General features: G+C 38.0%; 1 protein-coding gene across 2 annotated transcripts in view; it reads right to left on the minus strand.

Annotated features, from left to right (window-relative positions):
- The window catches only part of GASK1B (golgi associated kinase 1B), a 47,744-nt gene that overhangs the window by 18,663 nt on the left and 6,504 nt on the right, over positions 1 to 22,577 (minus strand). For both annotated transcript variants that reach the window (XM_058550262.1, XM_058550263.1), the window contains exon 3: positions 11,303 to 11,517. In XM_058550262.1, the coding sequence (XP_058406245.1) occupies positions 11,303 to 11,517 (215 nt within the window). The remainder of the gene's footprint in view (positions 1 to 11,302; positions 11,518 to 22,577) is intronic.

Raw genomic sequence — 22,577 nt, forward strand, 5'->3', positions numbered from 1 at the left:
ACATAAAATTCAAAAGGCTTTTAAGTTGGAAGTAGACATCTGAGGAATCTGTGTGCTCCTTAACAGGAGGGACATGCTTTGAGACACAGAGAACTCTTAACAGGAAGTGGGCCAGGATCCAGAGAAATATGTTCTTGCTGCAGAGGCCAGACAGCTAATAAACGATGCCTCCATGATAAACTAGGGTCAGTGTGGCTAGACAACTTTTTCTCTTCAAAGTTGCCTCCATGAAAAATCAAATAAATAGCTTAAATTCTGTGAAATGAGAGAATGTGATCTCTAAAAGTCAGTTCTCCACTAAAAAAATAATGTCAAAGCCCAAAAGAGAGACTCAGAGGTCAGTACTTTTGTATTTACATTCTCCATCCTGTCATATTCTTGTAGAGAACTTTCAGCAGCAGAAGTACATTCCATTTAAGGGCCATAAAAAGTGAAACTATTTGCCTTTTGAAGTATAGGCCAATATAATTCTACTGTCAGTTTCCTAATCTCCTCGAGGTTTTGAGAAGGCTTAACTTCTCAGTGGGAAGGTATAATCTAGCAGGTCAATTTCTGCAGGGAGAGATTTCACAGACTTCCTAGATCAGACTGTCTTTGGAAAGGGGGATTCTAAGGAGCCAGCCATGAATAGTCAAAGTGGAATTTGTTGTACGGATCAACCAAGAGGACATCTAGGAAGGAATCACACTGAGAAACAAGAGGACAATAGTTCCCAGCCATGACATTGTGTCAGATTCAAGAGCCAAATCACAAAATCTCAAATGATGACTGAGGCCCACAGACTGATTGGGAATTGTCTAGATAGAACATAGAAATTCCTCAATTCAAGTTTGTTGAATTTAATTGAATCCCACAGTATCCTGTATGCTCATAATTCCTGATTTTGTTTATAAAGTAAAATAAAAAGTACTAAGCAATGCTAACAGGAAAACTAGAACAAATGGTTATAAAGCAAACTATTTAGATAAAACACCTACGAAGCCAAGCAAAGCCTTTCATATGATGTTAAAGTGGCCAAAAGCAATAAATAAATGCTCCGTGGTATTTGTCACATTAAGAATCTGGTTCCAATCTAGGGAAAATTTCTTGGCTGCTGCCTTGTAGACCTTTGTTCTCAGGAATAGACGCTGCCTAATATTCACCTCCCACTATACCCCTATTTCTGGCATCATAAAACCACAGCCTGGCTAGACCCTGCCTCTCTCTAATTGTTAAAAGTAGGAGTAACTGTTAAAAACAGGAGTAGCAAGTTGCAGAAAAATGCATATGATCAACTGCACTTACAGTATGTAAGTTTTAAAAAACACACAGATATCCACTCAGTATGCATGTAAAAGGCTTTTTAAATTGTCTAGAAAGATGCATACTAATCTCATGAGAGTGAACGCCTCTGGGAAAAAGCTCAGGAAGGTGACATGAGGAGATGGTCAAAGGGGACTTTAACTTATTTTTAATGTATTTACATCTCTAAAGTAATTACTGAAAGCAAATATGCAAAAGAAATATTGACAGGATAATTCTAGAAGGTAGAAACATGATATTTGTTATGTTAGTCTTTGTTCTTTGGGATTTTTTCTTTTTATGTCTTGGTGAAGGGAATGAAGACCTTGAGCAACAGAATCTGAGAAAAAAATCTCAAGTAGCTTCCCGAATTCTGCAGACTGAGAGCCCTGCAGTTAATGAACACATGAGGAGGTATTCTCTGCAGTTTCCCCCATCTATGCAAAAATGATAGCCTCTTACCCCAACCTGACCTGAATGGCAGGTCCATGGAAACTGCCTTACATGATCTCACGGTTTCCTACAGCAAAGAGCAGCCAGCAAAATGCAGCATCTAGAACTCTACAAAACAAGTGATCTGGTTTCTTCAATAAGTAAATTGATAGAAAAAAAAGAAGAGATGGAGATGGAGTCTATAGATTAAAAGACATACCAACTGATCACAAAGTGTAGGCTTTACTTGAATCCTGATTCAAATAAAAAAACTGTGAAATTGGGGCCGGCCCTGTGGTGCAAGCGGTTAAGTGCGCATGCTCTGCTGCAGCGGCCCGGGGTTCGCCAGTTCGGATCCCAGGCGCGCACCGACACACCGCTTGTTAAGCCACGCTGTGCGGGGGTCCCATATGAAGTGGAGGAAGATGGGCATGGATGTTAGCCCAGGGCCAGTCTTCCTCAGCAAAAAGAGGAGGATTGGCAGATGTTAGCTCAGGGCTGATCTCCTCACAAAAAAAAAAAAAAAAAAAAAACCTGTGAAATAGATGATAGACAGATACTTATGAGACAATTAAAAATTTGACCACTGACTGGATATTATTGCAAGTTTTCCTTGTGGGTGGGATAATGGTAATGTGCTTGTGTTTTTTTTGTGTGTGTGAGGAAGATCAGCACTGAGCTAACATCCGTGCTAATCCTCCTCTTTTTGCTCAGGAAGACTGGCTCTGAGCTAACATCTATTGCCAGTCCTCCTCCTTTTTCCCCCAAAGCCCCAGTAGATAGTTGTATGTCATAGTTGCACATCCTGCTAGTTGCTGTATGTGGGACGCGGCCTCAGCATGGCCGGACAGGTGGTGCGTCGGTGCGCACCCGGGATCCGAACCCAGGCCGCCAGGAGCGGAGCGCATGCACTTAACCACTAAGCCACGGGGCTGGTCCATTGTGTGTTTTGTCTTTTAGTGATACATACTGAAATATTTACAGATGAAAGAATATGATATCTGGGATTTGCTTCAAATTAATGTGAACATAGAAAGTAAATAGGAATAGAGTGAAACAAGACTGGTCATGAGTTAATTATTATATTTGGATGACAGTTATATGAGGGTTCATTATAATATTCTATCTACTTTTGTCATTTTTAAACTTTTCCATAATAAATTCTTTTAATGCACTAAGTCATTTAAAATTTATTTTCCAATCAAATGTAAGTCTTCAGAGTTTTTTTTGCAAGAAGCAATACGATTAAAAGGGAAATAGTAAAGCTAAATCCAGCAATGATTTGCACAACAAATTGCAGTTGGGGAAGACGAGAGACAAGAAAATCAGGAGTTTCCTACAACATCTTGACCTATATTGATAAGAGTCTGATTAGCGTAGCTTTAATAGGAAGGAAAAGGAAAATGTGGTTAGAGTGATTTCGCGGAATTGTCAAAGTTTAGTGCTACTCAGATATGAGGCACTAAGCAAAGAAAGATTCAAAGATGACTCAAAAATTTCAAACCTGGCTGATTTAAAAAACAGTAATGTCATGAATAGAAATAGGTAAGTCAAGAGGACAAATTGTTAGGGGGTAGTGAGGTGACAAATTTGCTTCCAGACATCAAGTTTGAGAGGCTGAAATGACAACTTGCTAGCTATTTAAAGTAAATTATTATTCAGCTACATTTGCATAAAAATGATGTCCTTTGTGCTCTCTCTTCAATTGTGATGACTTAAGAATAAAGAGCTATAAATTAAAGTTTTATAATAAAATAATTGAATATATAAGTCAATTCTCCTTGGAACTATCAAGATAGACCAAATCCTTCTTTAATAAAAATATTTTCATGGCATGCTTTAGCCATCTCATTTATATCACTTTCTCTACAAAAATCTCTATGTACTTTCATATCAGAAGTAAATCTGGGGGCCCGCCCCGTGGCTTTGCGGTTGAGTGCGCACGCCCTGCTACTGGCAGCCCAGGTTCGGATCCCAGGCGCGCACCATCGCACCGCTTGTCCGGCCATGCTGAGGCAGCATCCCACATAGAGCAACTAGAAGGATGTGCAACTATGACATACAACTATCTACTGGGGCTTTGGGGAGAAAAAGGGGGAAAAAAAGAGGAGGATTGGCAATAGATGTTTAAAAAAAAGTAAATCTGTATGCTTCTTTGACATCACTTCCCTGTCTCTACACATCTAAACACACAAATCAATAAAGACATTGTAGATGCCTAATAAATACCAAGTTTCTTGGCCAATTTGTCATGTATTGCAAGCAACATTCAGAAGAATAAAACTGTACTGTCACAAGATAATTTGGAAAGTCTTCTGAGGCCTTAAGATAAGCCCTGTATTGTGGCATCCTTAATACTGAAAATAATTCCTCCTAGTGACAAAGTATGAACACATGTATAGTCAAAACTACGTCAAAGTCAGACTTTTGAACTTCATTTATAACAAAGGGCAAACTTAGTTTTATACAATTAAAATTCTGTAGTAATCACAATACATTTCAGTGCTTAGCATCTCCACATCGGTGAAGTTTGGAGTTTGTCATTTTTTATGCCTAGCGTGACACTCCCCATGTCCCTTACTTTAGTAAGTGACTCTGTAATCAAGTGAACCGCTTGACTCTCATCATAAAAAGAAACTGTGAAGAGTTTTCAGCAAACAATGAAAAGCAAGAATATATTGTTCTCTAAACCCTCCGATTCTTGGCAATCTTTGCTCCCTAGATCCCAGATAATTCAGCATGCCAACCAATATTGCCAAAGCTAATCCCAGACTTTCCTTGCTCCTTGAAGCCAAGACAGTGTCTGACTACATCATCCCTCATTATTTGCTAGCAAATGAACAAGAAATTATGCCATTTGCTTGCTTGGACTTACCAATAAATACATGGCTGGAGGCTATTTAGATTGGCAGTGTGCTAATCCTGCAAAACAATAAAACTGACCCAAACTATTTGAAATCCCAGTGTCCAGTACCCTGGATCGCTATGCCTCTTGCTGTCAGAGCACCTGCCTGTGTTTTTCCTCACTGACCTCTAAAAGCTGGAGGTAAGACACTTGATCACTGAGTAGTAGGGATAAAAGGAGGGGATGCTTGGAAGACCCTCATAATCTATCATGGAAGCCACAGTTGAAATCTTTCTTTGCCTAACAGATAGACTATTCCTCCAGAAACAAATACTCATTTAGTGAAAAGTAATATTTCCTCTTGTTTAGTAATATTTCCTCATGTTTAGATGATAGTTGGTTGGAATTTTTACTTTTACTATTATCACATCATTAAGTGGAAAAAATGATGCACAGAATAAAGAACGAGAGAGAATAGGTCAAAGATTAACATCTGTTAATCAAATTCATTATATTCAGGAACTAAATCATTAAAAGCCAGGTAAGAGATAGAAAAGTTAACCGAAGAGAGACTACTCCAGGGGACAAGGCATACCAACTCAGATTGTTGTTGTTTCTTGAATTTATGAACATCAGTTTATTACTCAAAGCCATCTGGGAGAAAACTACCTCAATGGAACAGGAAGTTTCCATATGCATCATTTTTCCCACTTGAACTTTTTCACACTTTCAGCCCTTGGTTAGAATCCCTCTCTCCGAAACTCTCTTCCTGTCTCTTGTGCTCACCTGTCTTCTGCAGGTTCTTCAGTTTCTAGATTAAAAATCTAGATAGATTCTCTGTCCATACTCTCTTACCTCCAGTTCCATAAGAACTAATAGCATCGTTTTTGTTTCTATAGGATATTAAACTTAACTCAATTATGACACTCGATATATTCTGCTATGATTTTCTGTCTCTTCTATTAGATTGTGTAACTCTTGAGGGCGGGGAGATGGTCTCCTCCATCTTTTTATCACCCGTACTAAACCTTCTAAGTGTCTAGAACAGAGAAGAGCTCAAAAAAAGTCTGTCAAATCCAAGTGGAAAGAAACACATGTAACTTATTTTGTTGATGATGGAAGGAAATATCTCCCAAGACATATCTCTGTTGGTCCTCATCATGTCCCCCATAATTTCTAATCAAATAAACAGTTATTCTTAGAAAATATAAGCCAGGAGCAACTCCATTAAATAGTAAAAATATTAAATATTTTCTACTCATTTCATTTTTCACTTTCTAAACTTCTAATTCTCTTCCTAAACAAAATTTTATTTCTTTATTGCAAGTACATTTTATTTCTTTCACTTTTAACATTTTTAATTTGACACTTTGGGTATAATATTTTAATATAACTAGGTAGCTGTCTTTGATCCAAAAACAAGGCCCTGAGTAACTGTGACATTTTCAGACACTCTGTTGCTAATTGAAAGGTTACAAAGTTGAATAAAACAGGGATTTGCCCTTGAAAAATTCACAGCTTATTCAAGAAGATAGACTAGTCAAAACAATTAAAACTTAATAGGCTAATATCTGTAATAGAAATATGAAAGTACAGAAAAGTAGAAAAAAATGAAATGATTTGGGAATGGCTTACAATATAATGAATAAAAATAATGATAAAATACTTTATTCAATTTTTATATTGACATTTACCTCAACTATTATTTCTGGACGTTCAATTTCTTAATTAATATGTAATACTCACTAAGCACCTACTATATACCAGGCTTTATTCTAAATCCTTTATGTGTGTAAAAGTATTGAATCTTCTCAATAGCCTTCTATATAAACGATATTATTATTCCTATTTTACAGATGAGGAAACTGAGGCAGAGGGAGGTTAAGCAACTTCTCAATGTTAAAAAATTAGTATTGGCAGTTGGGATTCAAATTTAACAGGTTGGCTCCAGAATCGCAGTTCCTAACCATTATACAGACTACCTCTGAGGTCAAGAAGCAAGTTTTCTACATCCTAAATCTTCTCCTGTTATTTTATATAATCTTTTGAAAGAAATTTGACCAAATCTTTGAAACTCAAACGTTCTCTAGAATACTACTCTTTGTCATCCAAATGGAGGTGAATTTTTGTCTACGTGGTTCACACTCCCACGCTTCAAGAATAAAAGGTTACTTGTGCCTCTATCACATTTTACATAACCAGTAAAATGGCATAGGCTTTGTGAATGTAGATTTGTTAACTGGGTGGAACAAAAAGAATGTTGTGTACAAAAAATTAACAACTGGGTTCTGTATTCTCTTGCCCTTACTGTAGCATCATAGAGCAAGCGATTTTAGCTTGCTTCAGGCATAATTTTCCCAAGATTGTTCACAAAATCCATCTAATACATTCCAACACATTCCCAAACACCATTTAAATAAGGTATATATTCAACCTTAAAATAAAAATTTCAGTATAAATGATGAGAAGGATTATTGTATAAAAGATAACTGTTTAGTATGGTACTCATGAAAAATAGCCTAAGTTTGTTCATTTATTCATTTATTTGTTCAATAAACATTTTCAATAAACATCTATAAGTATTGTATGTTGCTAAATATAGAAAGGAAAAAGATCAAGATACGATCTTAGAAAAAAAAACAAAATTTCTCTAGAATAAAATCTACCATGAGCAAAATCAAAAGAAAAACAAGAAAGTAAGAAAAATTATTTGAGGCATATAGGATGGATAAAAGCTAATTTTCATGATATACAAAATATTTTTTTGTGAATCAATAAGAAAAAGATACAAAATGCAACAAAAAAAGGACAATGATTTGAACAGGTAAATCATGGAAAACAAAATAATCAATCATTGAAAATATGATATCCTTAATCTCACTCATAATGAAAGAACTAGAAATATAAACAAGACCCCATTACTCTCCATAAAATCAGCAACATTAGTTTTCCACTTCCCAAAGTTGGCAAGAGAGAGGGAAACAGGCACTTTCATACCTTACTGATGAAATTGTAAAATGCTGCAACATCTAGAGGAAATTAGCCTTTTGTCTGTTGCACTGTGGGAAGCAAATAAATGTTGGATGAATGAAAAATGTACATTCATTCTCAAGATGCCATCCTCATATGTATAACTTGATATACTTTTGTAAATACTAACCAAATTACCTCTCAGCAATCAGATTACCTTCTGACTTTGAGATTCAGTACTTTAGCCAGACCCCAAATTAGGAACTCCAATCTCTGTGTCATAACTTGGACAGGTTCCAGTAAAGTCTTGCATAGATCTCATCCTCAAGGATTATCAAGAACAAGAAAGGCCCCCCCATCCTTCCCCAGGCAGAAAGAGCAAGAGGGTAGACTACAAATAGAACTGACCTACCATTAGAATCAGTTCCTGCAGAGGTAGCAGCAGCCTGATGCACAATGTCTCAAAGGCGATCTTGGCTCATACAGTTTGAGTAGATGGGAGGGAGTCATCCAGGTAATAAATGACAAAGCCTGAACTAAGGAGCACAAGCTATACCTTAAAGAAGAGGGATTGGGGAGATACCAAGGATTTGGTCACTATGTAGATGGGAGGGTAAGTATCATGAAGCACCTAGATGACTCACAAATTTTTGACTTAGAAATTAGATGATGATAGTGCCATTCTCTTTAAAATGAATAGCAGGAAGCATTGCACGAAGTTAGTCTCTTAAGCCAGAATTCTTGAGTTTGACTCCAGATTCTATAGCATTCAAGCTGTGTGACCCTGCTCAAGTTATTAATTTCTCTTTGCCTTGATTTTCTCATCTCTAAAGTAGGAATAATAATAATATCTCCTTCATAGGGCTGATATGAGGATTAAACAAGTTATCTTAGTGCATAGTATCAATTGCTTGGAACAGTGCCAGGCATGTAGCGAGTGTTATATGATTGTTCGATTATTAATAGTATTAGCTTAAGGATTTGAAATATTATCTTTGTTGAAAATTTATAATAGTGACTTCATGTGCCCAGATCCATCCTCAAGACCACAGACCATGGATATAATGATGTTAAAAGCTGCCGATGCACTCAGAAGGAGACTGTGGCTCAGCTAGAATTGGTTCTTGCTCAGTCAGGGCAACATACAGAGAGTATTACAAAGTGAACACACATCTTGTGAAAACGGTTCTCTTCCTCCATGTTCTATCGTATCTCTTATAGGCAGGGAGTATCGCTACTTCCCTAACTAACTCTGCTTCAGGCAAATGGTATATTTAGGACGCCCTAAACATCATATAAACATTGACAATCCCATGTTCTGCCTCACCTTTTTTCCTATCCTTTCATTTACAGCCTGCAGTTCTACGCAAACTCTTCCTCCTGCACTATCTATTTTATGGCAAAGTGCTCTCCCTCTTTTGACCTCATAACAATAACATCTTATATTGTTTCAGCCAGCCATTTTTACATGGATCTATCTTTCTGTTTCATACACTATATTTTCCTATCTAAATTTTTAAAACACCAAACTTTGGGTGCGCAGTAGGGATCCTTTGCTACTCCCGTGGTTGTTTTCTACAGTATACTGCACAGATGTTGCATAAATACATTTACATTGGTTGAATGATAGTTGTAGCTCCCCTCAGTAGAAACAGGAATGATAAAGACAGAGGGTAGGTTGAGATTTAGCTGAAGATTCCAGAATTAAAACAAATATCACTAGAGACAACTTCTGAAAGGGTTTGCCCTCTCTTCATTATAGGTTCGCGCTTATGTTCATCAGCTACAAATCTCAAGGTCATTCCTTTCTCATAGACTTCATTACTAGGTTCATGGATTTCCTCCATCCTCCCCCTAGTCATCATTCTCAGGAACTTCAACATCTATGCTGACCATTCCCCAAACACCTAGCCTCATAGTGAGTACCTTTACCTACTCAACACTAGAAATCTTCATTCATTCTCTACTTTATTCTAATACATTTTATCACGCCAACTTCTTTCATTAACCTAAGGATAACTTGGTAGTTGTTATATAATAATGATTAAAAGTATGGAATCTAGAGTTAGCCAAACTTGCTGAAATCTATATTTGGGAACTTACCAGCTATATAACACTGAACAAGTTAGGTAACTGTTGAAAGGCAATTCTCCATGGCATTTCTGCACATCTTATATCAGATACTGTTCTGCACTATCGCTTTGAGGATCTTAGTATAGCAAACAGCCTTGGAAGATACAAAGAGTGTCTCCCTCTGGGGTGGAAGACAGATTTGTTTCTTGACCAAGATAATAAAGATAATGTCTCCTACTGGGGCAAATGTTGAGCAGGTTTGCTAGCAGCCTCTTATAAGACTGGGCATTTCCTGAGCTTAGAATTCCTCAGCACTGGCACAAATCCATTATATGTAGCATTCACCATGGTCACTTTGTTTCACCCCAGTGGAACCTGAGGGGCAAAAGAACATGAAGCTCATGCCACCTGCTGCACTATGAGTAATCAAATCATTTGTCTCTGACCCAGGAATCTTTCCTCTGCTAGTACCTATGAACATGTGGCTGGCTAACTTGTTACCTTGCAAGAAGAGTAAGATCTCAGACTTCCCACAGTTCTTGATAATAACCTCTTTATGCCTCAGTTTCCCTACCTGTAAAATGGAGAGGGGGTATTTACCTCACAGAGTTAGTATGTTAATTAACGGAATAATGAGATTATACATATACAATGCTTAAAACCAGCCTGAGCCTCATAGCTGGACTCTTCAATAGTATTTGGCGACTCTTAACTGCCTCCTTGCCAAGCCAAGTGGCCTGTTCTCCAGCTCAGTTCTCACTGGTGGCTCTGATATCACAAATCATTCTCTCCTTCTTAAAAGTTCCTAATTCATAGACTGTGACTATGCACTAAACTGGTTTTCTTCCTACATTTTTGTTCCTCTCTAGTTCCTTCTTGAAATGTCACAGACAAAAAAAAGAATCAACAAAAGAAGCATGTTTTGCAAATGTCCTAAGACAGTCCCAAATTTCCACAAAATACAAATTAACAATACAATAGTAACAGAAAACCAGTTTTTCTAAAATTGAGGAAAGGAAAGGCAGTAATCAGAATGAGGGGGTGAAGAGAATCATGAGATCTTTATCAAAAGGAGATAAGAGTTATAGGAAACCTATAAAATGTCGTCACTCAAATATATAGATGGTCTATATTTATTATTCTCCAATGTCTAATCTTAATGAAATATTTGCAAAAAAATTACTAGAAAGCAAACAAGGGAAATGGTGGCTGTAAACTATGTGGCCCAGTGACCATTGAAACACAGTGTGGAATGATGGAAAGGAAGACAAACTCTTACCATCAATAGATCCCAGGAAATCCCAGCTCCAGCTTTTAGTAGTTGTAAGAACTCAGGTGAGTTCCCTAACCTCACTAAACTTCAGTTTACTCACCTCCCAAATGAGGCAAGACTATCCACCTTAAAGAGTTGTTGATGGGTTACGTCAATCAATTGCATCTATGATGAGTATGATTATTGCAGGATTAAAGTACTGAAGAATTATTTCTCCAGAAATTAATAAAAGGGCTAAGGGACATTTCTGAATATTTCCCAAAGGGAGATAAGGTTTTGTAATGTGGTACCATATTTGCCAAATATAGCATTATAGAACTTAAACTCTGGCTTCATAGAAACTCAAGGTGCAGAAAATTCCTTAGTTTCAGACTTATATAACTCACTGTCAGTCTTAGATAGCCAGTTACTTGATTTGATAAACTTACCTGTAACAAAAAATCAAACAATGCCATCTTGGACCACTCATGGTGATGTACTTCAGTACAACCCCATTCAGGTTTGGGTACTCGGCCATTCTGCCAGCACTTCTGTTTCAGCAACTGCTGATAAGTTCCCCAGGTGAGCTTCACAGAAGAGTGAGTCTCATTACTTGTTGGAGATAAAGATGGGTCCCAGAGAATGACAGGACGTGGGTGGCCATCTACGGAATCCGAAAAACAAACACGCTTTTACAAAGCCTGCTGTTGATTCAGGGTGTGCCCTTGATCAGTCATTTACTCTTCCACAGCTTTGCTCTCCCATCTGTCAAATGTGAGAGTTTGATTAGATGATATTTTATGGTCCCTTTGTCTCCTGAAGTTTTATACCTAAATGATGCTTCCTGATAGAAGTCTTAAAAAACGGAAAGTCATTGTTAGACGATGAAAGAAAAATTGTTTTAAACAAGATACTTTATAGATGTGGCAGGAATAGGCCACTAACCACCAATAACAACATCCTCTGGTTAATGTGGTTTTATCCCACATCTAAAAGCAGCCACCACAAAAAAGGAAAGAATCCAGACATTTATAATTGTCTATTCAATGTCTGAGTGGAGCTGCTCTCTATTTGTAATAACAACTGTCTGATTTTCTGAGGCCACATTATGATGTCAAGAAGAAAAAGAATTTTTAGAAGTCGCCAATTTAAAAGTGAAATTGTATGGTTCACACTGGTCACTAGAATCTCCAAAAACAGACAAAAGAAGTAAGAGGTTTTTTCTTTTCTGATATAAACAACAGCACTCTTGGTAATAGATCATTTATTCACATATAACTTCAAAAACTATATTTAAGCAGATGTCATTTCTTCAACTACACATGCATAGATGATTTCTGAAAAAATCTGCCACTCTAATGGCTTTTGTTTCACTCTTGATAGTCTAGAAATTTCATTGCTAAGCTGTATAAAAAATGATGAGCCCAAGTGAAATCATCATAAGCAGGGGAGACCACGATGTGGTGCATTAAATAGCACTTCAAGCTTAAAACCAATGACGTCACTCTCAAGCCCCCATTTCTGCCAAATAAAGTCACTGAGAGATGACGTTGAGCAGCTTTGCTTATAACTCAAAAAATCAGAATGACAAACTTGAAAAAAAAAAGCTATGTCACAAAGATCTGAAAAAGCCCACTTACCTCATTCTTAACAGGCCTGGACAATAGAAGCCTCTGAAACTATGACTGGAATGTCTAGACACATCACAGGAATTTTTAAAAACCCTTTTAAATAACCTGAAAGGTTTTCAATCTATAACTGTATTTCTTTTTGTTAAAGACTTTTATTTTACTACCTTGCTTGTTTGCCTTCTTGCAGAGTTCTTATTTCTGGTCTTTAATATAGGAAACAGTCATCTTCTCTAACCAGTCTTGAATTTGGTTACAGTGACCTCAATAATTTTAGCAGTATTCACTTAATCATTCTAATCACCTGCATTCCAGTTTTGTCCAAAAGAAAAATCTTTCTCCTTTTAGCCTTGCAATTTAGGCCAGGGCATGTGGAAAGTCCTTTAGGTTACAGAAAATACACCACAGAGTCATTGATGTACAATTAAGAGAAAAGGAGAGAAAGAAACATGAACCATAATTAAAGAATTTTGTTTTTAATGTTCTCTCTCTCCTTTTTATTTCCTTTTACTTTACTAAATGACTTGAGGCTGCTGGGACCTAATTACCTTCTTAGATACAAGATAAATATAATTTTAAATGTGTGTACTCCAAACACTATTCCAATTTAAAAAATAATAATAATAAATTCCAAGTAAAAGTCCATCATGCAGTGGGAGACATAACAGACCAGTGTAACCAGATACAAGTAGAAGACACAACACAGCTTTCAAAGATGTACTTCAGAATTCTAAAGATAAACACCAAGAAGTTTATCCATCAGTCTCTTTGGACCAAAGTTATACACATATAGCACTTTGCATTCTCAGGGCTAGGAAGTATTCAGAGGGAGTTGAAACCTAATACTGAACTTCAACAACACAAATCAATACATGAGACAGACAGGCGAGTACAGTTTCTTCAGCAATTCACACGAGGCCCTCAGAGAAACAAGGAAATGATCTACATAAACAATTCAACAGTTAACAACCTTCTGGACCATTTTTCCTTTCCTTTAGAAACATTTGTTTCTTATTATAAAAGTAATTAAAAGTAAATCTACTCATTTTAGGAAATGTGGAAAAGCATTAAAATGGAGAGCTAAGAAAACAAAATCATGCATAATCCCATATCCCAGTAATTGGTTCTGTTATTTGTGTATTTACCTCTGGTATTTTCCCATCCCTTTCTTTCTCACCTGAAAATGTAAATCGTTTCTAGAAATGTAAGGAGTATAGCTTATGGTGAGAGCTCAGACTCTGGAATCCAAGAGACCTTTTGAATTCTGGTCACATTACTTCTTAGCTTTGTAATGTCAGATGAGTTATGCAACCTCTCCTTGCTTTTGTCTTCTGTAAAATGGGCATGATAACGCATCTTCCAAATGGACTTTGTTAGGATTAAATGGGATCACGCCCTTAAAGTTCTCAATCTGGTACCTGACATACATGCATATTCCACAAAGGTTTTTCTCTGACTATTATTACATATATGCATTATACAATCACATAATTCATCAGTCTTCAAATGGCCTTTGTTTATTGAGCATCTACCATGTGCCAAGGAATGTTTTTAGACCTGAAGCTAAATTAATTAATTCATGCTTTTTTTTGCTTTCATGGAAGTTACATTTCCACCAGGGAGAAGAGGCAAAAATTACACAAAAAATAAATAAATAAATAAACTATTTGGGATCATCTTGTATATCCAGTTTGTCATAATTATTTCACTAAATATTATATCATAAACATTTCTCTTATAATTAAATATTTTTAAATAGTATCACTTTGTGATACAATAATTCAGCCCAGTGGTCTTTGTTAAGGGCAGATAGTAAATATTTTAGGCTTTGAAGGCCATGTGGTCTCCATCACAACTATTCAACTAGCAAGTGCTCAACTCTGCTGTAGCATAAAAGCAGTTAAAGATAATATATTAAAAAATGACCATGACTGTGTTTCAATAAAACTTTATTATAGACACTGAAATTTGCATTTCATATAATTTTTATGTGTCAAGTAATATTATTATTCTTTTGATTTTTTTCAACCATTTAAAATTGTAGAAACCATTTGTAGCTCACAAGCCACACAGAAACAGGCAGTGGGCCATCTTTGGCACAGAAACCGTAGTGTATCAACCCCTGATCTAGACTAGTAGACTAGTATATTGTATTTCATTTACCATTTCTCTACTTTAGATCATCACATTTTTTGCATGATACATTTTGTATAGTATTATTTAAAAAGTTATTCTCGGGGCTGGTCTGGTGGTGTAGTGGTTAATTTCATGTGTTCTGCTTCAGCAGCCCGGGGTTCACAGGTTCGGATCCCGGGTACAGTCCTATGCACCACTCACCAAGCCATGCTGTGGTGGGTCCCATAGAGGAAGCTGGGCACAGATGTTAGCTCAGGGCTAATCGTCCTCAGCAAAAAGAGGAAGATGGGCAATGGATGTTAGCTCAGGGCTGAGCTTCCTCACAAAAAAAAAAAAGTTATTCTTAAACTGTCAAAGGAAGCTTTCAGCTGATGGAAATAATTGGTTTTCAATTAATATTCTGTGTTCTTCTCCATATCCATCCATGTTCCCTCAGCAAAATATTTTGAATTCTGACTATCACATAAAGACGTTCTGTCCTGCCCTGCTGGAAATTAGGGTACCTTGGGAAAGGGGGATTTCCAGAACGCAAGAAGAAAGCAGGGTGAGCAGCAATTGTCAGGCTGAGCTGTGGGTGGTTGTGGTCCTTTGGTGACGCATAGATCTTCTTGCTGCCTATCCGTGCATATGGCCCTTGAGATAATAATAGTAGTCAGTCTGGCTCCAAATCTCAGAGCTGTGAGTACTACTGTGAGGAGAATTCCTCTTTTTATAAAATATGGCTGTTAAAAGAATTAAATGAACTTTGATAGATCTGAAGGGATGACAGGAAAATAGCCTCTGAAAACAGGAAACTGGTTAAAGCAACTTACCCTGAAGTGTTTCAGAGATGAGGAGCATTCATCTCTTCGCATTTAGGGTTGTCAAAATGATGCAGTACTGTACTCTCTAGAGAAATCTTAACAGTGAAGAGATAAAATTCTAACCGTCAGAGTACTGAGAAAGCAGGTTTTAAAAGATATGTGGGTGTTCATGTGAATTAAAGGTTATACAGCTATCTTAAAAGAAGGACACTTGCCAGTAAAACTTATGTTTTCCAAAATCTGAATATTTCCCCTGAATTTTGATGTTCTCCTAAGTCATTCTTTATTCAAAACTACAAAGAAGACATTTTTTTGAGAAGATGAATGTGAAAATTCACTAAGAATGACTGCTATACACAATCTCCTTTGCCTGAATTTATTAAATGCCCTTCACTTTGAAGACTGACTGACTGGCTTTTCTGAACTATAGGTGAATGCTAAGCATGTTGAGTGAAGTTGTGAATGTCTCTCTGCATTTCTCACTGAGCAAAAATAAGTAAAAACATTCTGAGCTCTGAAATCAAAAGTCCTTTCTATCACATGGGCCAAGTTCCAAGACTTCTTGTGACCAAGACAAAAAGGAAAGTGACAGTTCAGTTCAGGGCCCTTCATTAAAAATAACTCTACAAACCCATTAAAGAAAACAAAGGCCAGTCAAAACCTGAGGCTCATCTTTGTTACAGGAAATAAATTCTGTTGGGTTCCGTTGCAAATGTCCAATGCACTGAAGGAAACCATTAATGATGCAAATCTCTAATTGCTAAAAGCAATTGCTGATGCTGATACAACTCCAATGGTAGTGTAGCAGTGTCTAGTTGTTAACGACACCTTAAGTATTATCTGCTCTATTTTTCTACAGTGTCTATCATAGTAGGGTTTTGCAAATTACAAGTACTAGACTGAAGTGAAAAAGCAGGTAATATCTCTTGGCTTAGAGTTGGTGAATGTGAGCAAGTTAGTAAATGTGAAGGAGGACAGAATAGGAATGCAAGATTCTGTGACAACAGCCTTGAGAGAGGAGGAAATTTGAGAGATTAGATAAAATCTTACTTCTGCTCAGGGTTTTAAATATTGTTAATTCACTTATTCAAAAAACAAGTATTTACAATTGTCCCTCGATATCTGGACCTATTTAGTTCCTATGTTTTGGACAGAAAGAATTCAGAGGGAGGCACACCAAAAATGGCGGCCTTACAAGGTCTCAGTCCCAGGCAAGGCCCGAGCCTTAGAGAGCTTGGAGTTGCAAAGAAATAGACAAGTGTGCACACACAATAATGACCAAATAAAACGTTTGCCAGTTGAATGAGTGTTTTGAAGGGAACAAGTGAAGGACTACAATAAAGACTGAGCTCTGAGTGTAAAGCCAAGAAATGAAGAAATGGCATGCTCCAGAATAGCGATGTGGTGAAATGCCAGTTAATAATAAGAACCTGCACTGAAAAGGAGCTGAGAGTATGTGTGGGGTAGGAAGAGGAGTCACAAGTGTTAATTCTATTCTTGACTCTATCACAAGTCTCCACAGGACTTGAACCACATCCTCCAGCCGCCCTGAGTGAGGCACTGAGTTCCCCCAGGTGCGAGACGAGTACTTCCAAATCTGTCTGGCAGGGTCGTGTCAGAATCCAGTGAAATACTGAAAACACAGCACTGTCAAATATTAAAAAGAACCCCACTTTTGTTGGGTTTTTATGATTTAAAAAATGGGGAGGCGGTAGAGAGGCAGGATTCCGTAGATTTTTATACGTATCGATTCTATACAGCCAGTCAAGTCCTGGATATAGGGACTTGTCTTTGACATGGATTCATGGGTGATTTCTAAGATTTCTAGAATAAATTTCTTCAAACAAAAAATGAAAGTATTTATTTACTTACCTAACTTGTTTTTCACTTCGTGACTTGTTTTCTCTAGATGGGACTGAGTTAAAATAATCTCCATATTTCCTCAAGAGTAGGCTAAGTGTGAAGGAGAATGTCTTGTGACTTCCTCCACCACAAACTACTTCAACAATCGAAATCATCAGTTCTATTTTAAAAACAAAGTGTCCTTCTTTGTTCCGAACCTTTGACTAATGAACAGGAACTTCTGCTTTCTAGGTCTGCCCTGGACTTCCGCTATACAACTGGAAACTCCCAGACTCTTCCTGTCTCAATATTCCATTTAAAAAACAGGAATCAAACTTGACTTCAGAGGGTGGTGATGATGTGGTCACTGTGCCAGGCTCCACAAACAATCACATTTTACAAACGAAGTCTTGGTCACATCAGGGTGACCCAGTCCTGGGCAATTTAATGGTTATTAACATAGATAAAGGAGCCATGAGTTCCTGACCCCAGTGGCCTTCCTACAATGCAAAACTTATTACGTAATTCCTCTTCTTCAAACTCTTCAGTGATTCCCCATTATCTGCAAGATAAAGTCCATGTCCTTACATGACATAAAACTAACCAATCCCCACCCAAACAGCTTTATCTCACTTCATCACCACCCCACAACCCCCCAAACCCTAATCTCCTTTTTTAAGAACTATTTGCAGCTTCCTAAGCACACTCTGCCTTCACAAGCTTTTCACACATCTTTCTCTCTAAGCTTTCCACACCCACCCCATTTCTCAATCCACTCGTAGTGACTTTTAAGAACTAGTTCTGACATTACCTCTTGTAAAAGTTTTTGCAATCCCTCTATCTACCCCCTTATACACATATTCTGGGCTAAATTCTTCTTCTCTGTGCCTAAAGGGCCTCCTAAAAATATCTCCACTGAGGTCTTTATCATGCCCTTCTTGTATGGCGAGTTTGCTTAGCTGTCACCTGCCCTACAAGCTGAGAGCTCTGTGAGAACAGACACTATTTCTTAATCATCTTTGGATCTCCAACTCCTGATGTAATGTCTGGGCCAAAGCAAACATTCAAAAATTTTGATGAACGAATGAGTGAATTTTTCAGAATTCTCCAATTTTCATCTACAGCCCTTACGTTCTAAGGAACAGTCAATGGGCCTGAATAAAAGTTTGGTTGGTGTCACATCCTAAGAAGCTTGATTTCACTGTCCTCACTCTAAATGAACTGAGAGAGATTAGAGAGAAACTTGAGAAACAGAGGTGAAGATGTGCACAGGTCTCCATGCCCTCATTCTACCCAGCTAGTACTCAACAATCCACTCCCATGTCTCCATAATTCTATGAGACACTGGAACAGAATGATGAAAACAGGGGTGGTGGGAACACTACTGCCTGTCTCCTTCTGACCCCAAATCACTGTCATGAGAAGGAGAACAGTTAAGGCATCATGGCTACATTCAGGAATCAGAGAGGCAGTGGGGAAAGTGGGTTATAATCTGGATGTATGATTAACTGGGAAAGCCCCAGGCCACAACTGTTGGAGGCTAACATGTGCTGTGAAGGGATAATGGAGATGGTACAGCGCAGTGGTGAAGAACAAGTCTATGGAGCCCTCCTGACCCATGTCTACATCCCAGGCCTACTACACATGACCTATGGGCCTTTGGAGAACATATGTTATTCTCTGACATATGTTTATCTTCCATTTTTCCCACAGAAAATCTGTCCAAGAATATCTGATATATGAGGCTGTTGTGAAATTTAGTGAGATAATGAGTGTAAAGTGCTTAGCGCTCCACAAATAAGAGATATTGATACTATCTGTTATCACCTCCAAGCCCTTTCTTTAAATGACAATTTTAGGTGTCTGTTTACTTAGTTCAAGTAAACATCAATCTAGATAAACTAAGAAAATCGAAGGAAACACATCACAAAGAGCTGAATCAGCTTAGCAACTGAATGAAAATAACAGGTAACATTTACTGAGTGTTACTACGTGTTAGGCACTGCTATACATATTTTATACATATCAACTCAATTCTCACCACAACTCTATAGGGTAAGTACTGTTATCATCAACACTATTTCTATTATCATCATCCCTATTATACTAATGAAGAAATAAGGTACAAAGAGATTAAGTTAATTATCCCAGGTCAAATAGCTATCAAGTGGTAGAACCAGGATTCAAACTCAGGGAGTCTAGATTGCCAGTTGGTGTGAAATGAATTGTGTTCCCCTAAAATTCATATGTTAAAACTCTAACCTCAGAATGTGACTATATTTGGAGATAGGGCCTTTAAAGAGGTGATTAAGATAAAATAGGGCCATTATGGTAGGCCCTAATCCAATATGACTGGTGTCCTTATAAGAAGAGGAGATTGGGAGACACAGAGAGACACCAGGGATGTGCACACCCAGAGGAAAGGCCATGTGAGGGCACAACAAGAAGGCAGCCATCTACAAGCCAAGGACAGAGGCCTCAGGAGAAACCAAACCTGTTGACACCTTGATCTTGGACTTCTAGCCTCCAGAACTGTGAGAAAATAAATTTCTGTTGTTTAAGCCATCCAGTCTGGTATTTTCTGATGGCAGCCCCAGCAAACTAATATGCCAGTCTACGCTCTTAACTACAAAGCTATTTGACTTAGAGACTGTACGGCTTCTTCCCTATGCTTAGAGCAGTGCCATGCACAAAGAAAGTAAATGCTATCGATTACAACTGAATTAGACTGAAACTTCAATATTTGCCCATTAACTGAGGTCAGTGGGGGCCCCTCTAGTCCTTCTGCACCTGTGTTGTCCTTAGACCATCCCAGAGACAGCAACAGATTCAGTTCTAATGGTAAGGTCATGACCTTGAGCTCAGGCTGGTGCTGAGTGAATCCTGAACTCAGTGACAGTAAGAAGATTCCCTCCAGGCCACTAAACTGTCTCGTGGCCCACTAGTGTCGGCTGCCCAGGGCAGGGATTCTTGTCTGTTTTGTTCAGTGATATAGCCCCCAATGACTAGAAGAGTGGCTGGCACAGGGCAGGTGCTCAATAAATATTTCTTAAAAGAAGAAGAGATCAGCGTGATAGTATAGAAGGGAATGGACTGCACAGAGCTGAGGCACACACATCTTTTGTGCTGTGAGCACTGCGGCAACTATTGATTGTCCTTTCCATCCCAGCCATGTGGGACATCAGGGGACAAGTTCCAGAGGCACAGCAGAGAAGGTTACCCGGTTCCCCCACTCTGTCTATGAAGGTATGTAGAGAGCAAACAAGAGGACCCTGGAGCAGGGCGCTGCTCAGAGGGGATGCTCAGTAAACTTTTGTTCACTGATGAATGAAAGTATGAAGCTGACCAGCTCAATTTGATTGCTAAAGAAATACCCTCAGGGCTTTTCTGATAAAGAACACAATGTGCTTTCAATCCAGATTTTCAAAAATAAAACAAGATTCCTACGCTCCTAAATAAATACTTTAAGAAAGTTTGCACATACGTCCAAGATTTCTAGGATTTTGAAGTCAGTGTGTTTCCAAGTTGTGGGGACATCTGGGTTATTCTCATAACTCTCTGCAAAATGCCTCTGTCCTTACCTGAGAGCCTGAAACAACACAAAATGCGCAGTGCCATCCCCCTGCTCTGGCAACCGCGCCATCACCGGGCAACTCCCAGTGCTGCTCTCATGGATGTGGAAGAGAGTGGAAATACACAATGTATTTCTCCTACTCTCTAATGGACGAGGCAATACAAGTTGGAAAACGGTGAGCAACTTGGGATCCACAATGAATTTAAATGGAAGCTGGTGGGGAGCTTATAGTTTGTCTTCTAAGCAGCCTTGATACACAGAGTTCCTGGAACTAGACTACCTTAAGTCAGTATGACAGCTCTGTGGCAATAAAGCAGCATCCTAAAAATAAAGGATACGTAATGCATCTTCCATGCTGGGCATGAAAAATAGTAAAATGCTTAAATGCTACCAAAATGGTGTCCCTTGGGATTCATTCACATTACTGCGCAGACTGCTAGGGAAGCTTTGGCAAAACTGCTAAATCGAAGATCACAGAGGAATGCTAGGTTTTCTTATGATCTTGACTTTTACGTGGATGTAGTCTGCTTTGTCTTGTCTTAGACAAATATTTTAAAATATTTTGTTGAAAAAAATTATCTCAATGTATCAGCACCACACAGTATCTGGTGACCTTTGTAATGATTTATGACTTTTACAAGGATAGTTTGTCAGAAAACACACTAATATGTTCAGCCACATTTGCATACATATGATTACTTACAGTAAAACAAGAAAATCTGGTAAGCACTGGCTTGCATTTTTAAAAAAACAACCCTCGTAGCAGTGTTCAGAACGATATGTCAATACTTCCCTCGAGTAAAAATATTATCAATGTTAAATTGTAGAATTGACAAAAGAAATTAATTAGAAATATTGGCATAGTGGTAAATCAGAAACCACCATACTAAAATTTGCACATTTCTGTTACGATCCCATAATTATACCAATTGATACGTGAGAGGTGGTATGGGTTAAGAGAAGCAATATGAGGAGGCTTTAGTGTCACACAGAATTGGGTACAAATTCCAGTTCCACTGCTCACTAGCCATGTGTCTTTGGGCAAATTTCATAACATCACTGAGCCTGGATCCCCATATTTAAAGTACCAATGTTATCTGCTGTGTGGACGTGTTAAGTGATGTAATAGACAAAAGACACGAAATGCAGTGTAGGCATTGTGTGATGCGTAACACTGGATTCTTTATAGAAGCAAATTGAAGATGATTTCCTGATTGCAACGCTGGATTTTTTTAAAAAAAGCCCTTTGATGCTATATTTTAACTCACTTTTGCATTTCCCACAGATACACATAGGATGAGACTCTACTTCAAGATAATTGCTGAATTTCGTAGTATGGTACACTGCTGGCACTCCCTACCTAATTATAACCTTGCTCTTCCCCAAGCACACCCTTCTCATTTTCTGGGTTATCTTTGGAGTCACACCTGACAGAAAATGGTTTGGTATTCAGCACAAGGCCAGTAAGTCCACTAATTTCACATATATATTTTTGTATTCAAGGAGAGTTCATCAAGTTATACGAACCTGTCCCAGACTAACCTGAGCTAGTAGCTCTGTGCTGACTGAATCATCCACATCAGTTTTACTAATTTAAAAAAGACCCTAAAGATGAGCTTTATAATTGAGCCCTTTTGTCTTTGTACTGAATCAACAGACAGCTTCATCCAAGAGGCTAGGGGCAGGCAGACCATTCAAATCACAGCATTTGATTCTCTTTTACATCACCATTTGCACCTCA

The sequence above is a fragment of the Diceros bicornis genome, chromosome 11, assembly GCF_020826845.1.
Source record: "Diceros bicornis minor isolate mBicDic1 chromosome 11, mDicBic1.mat.cur, whole genome shotgun sequence".
NCBI classification, from domain to species: Eukaryota; Metazoa; Chordata; class Mammalia; order Perissodactyla; family Rhinocerotidae; genus Diceros; species Diceros bicornis.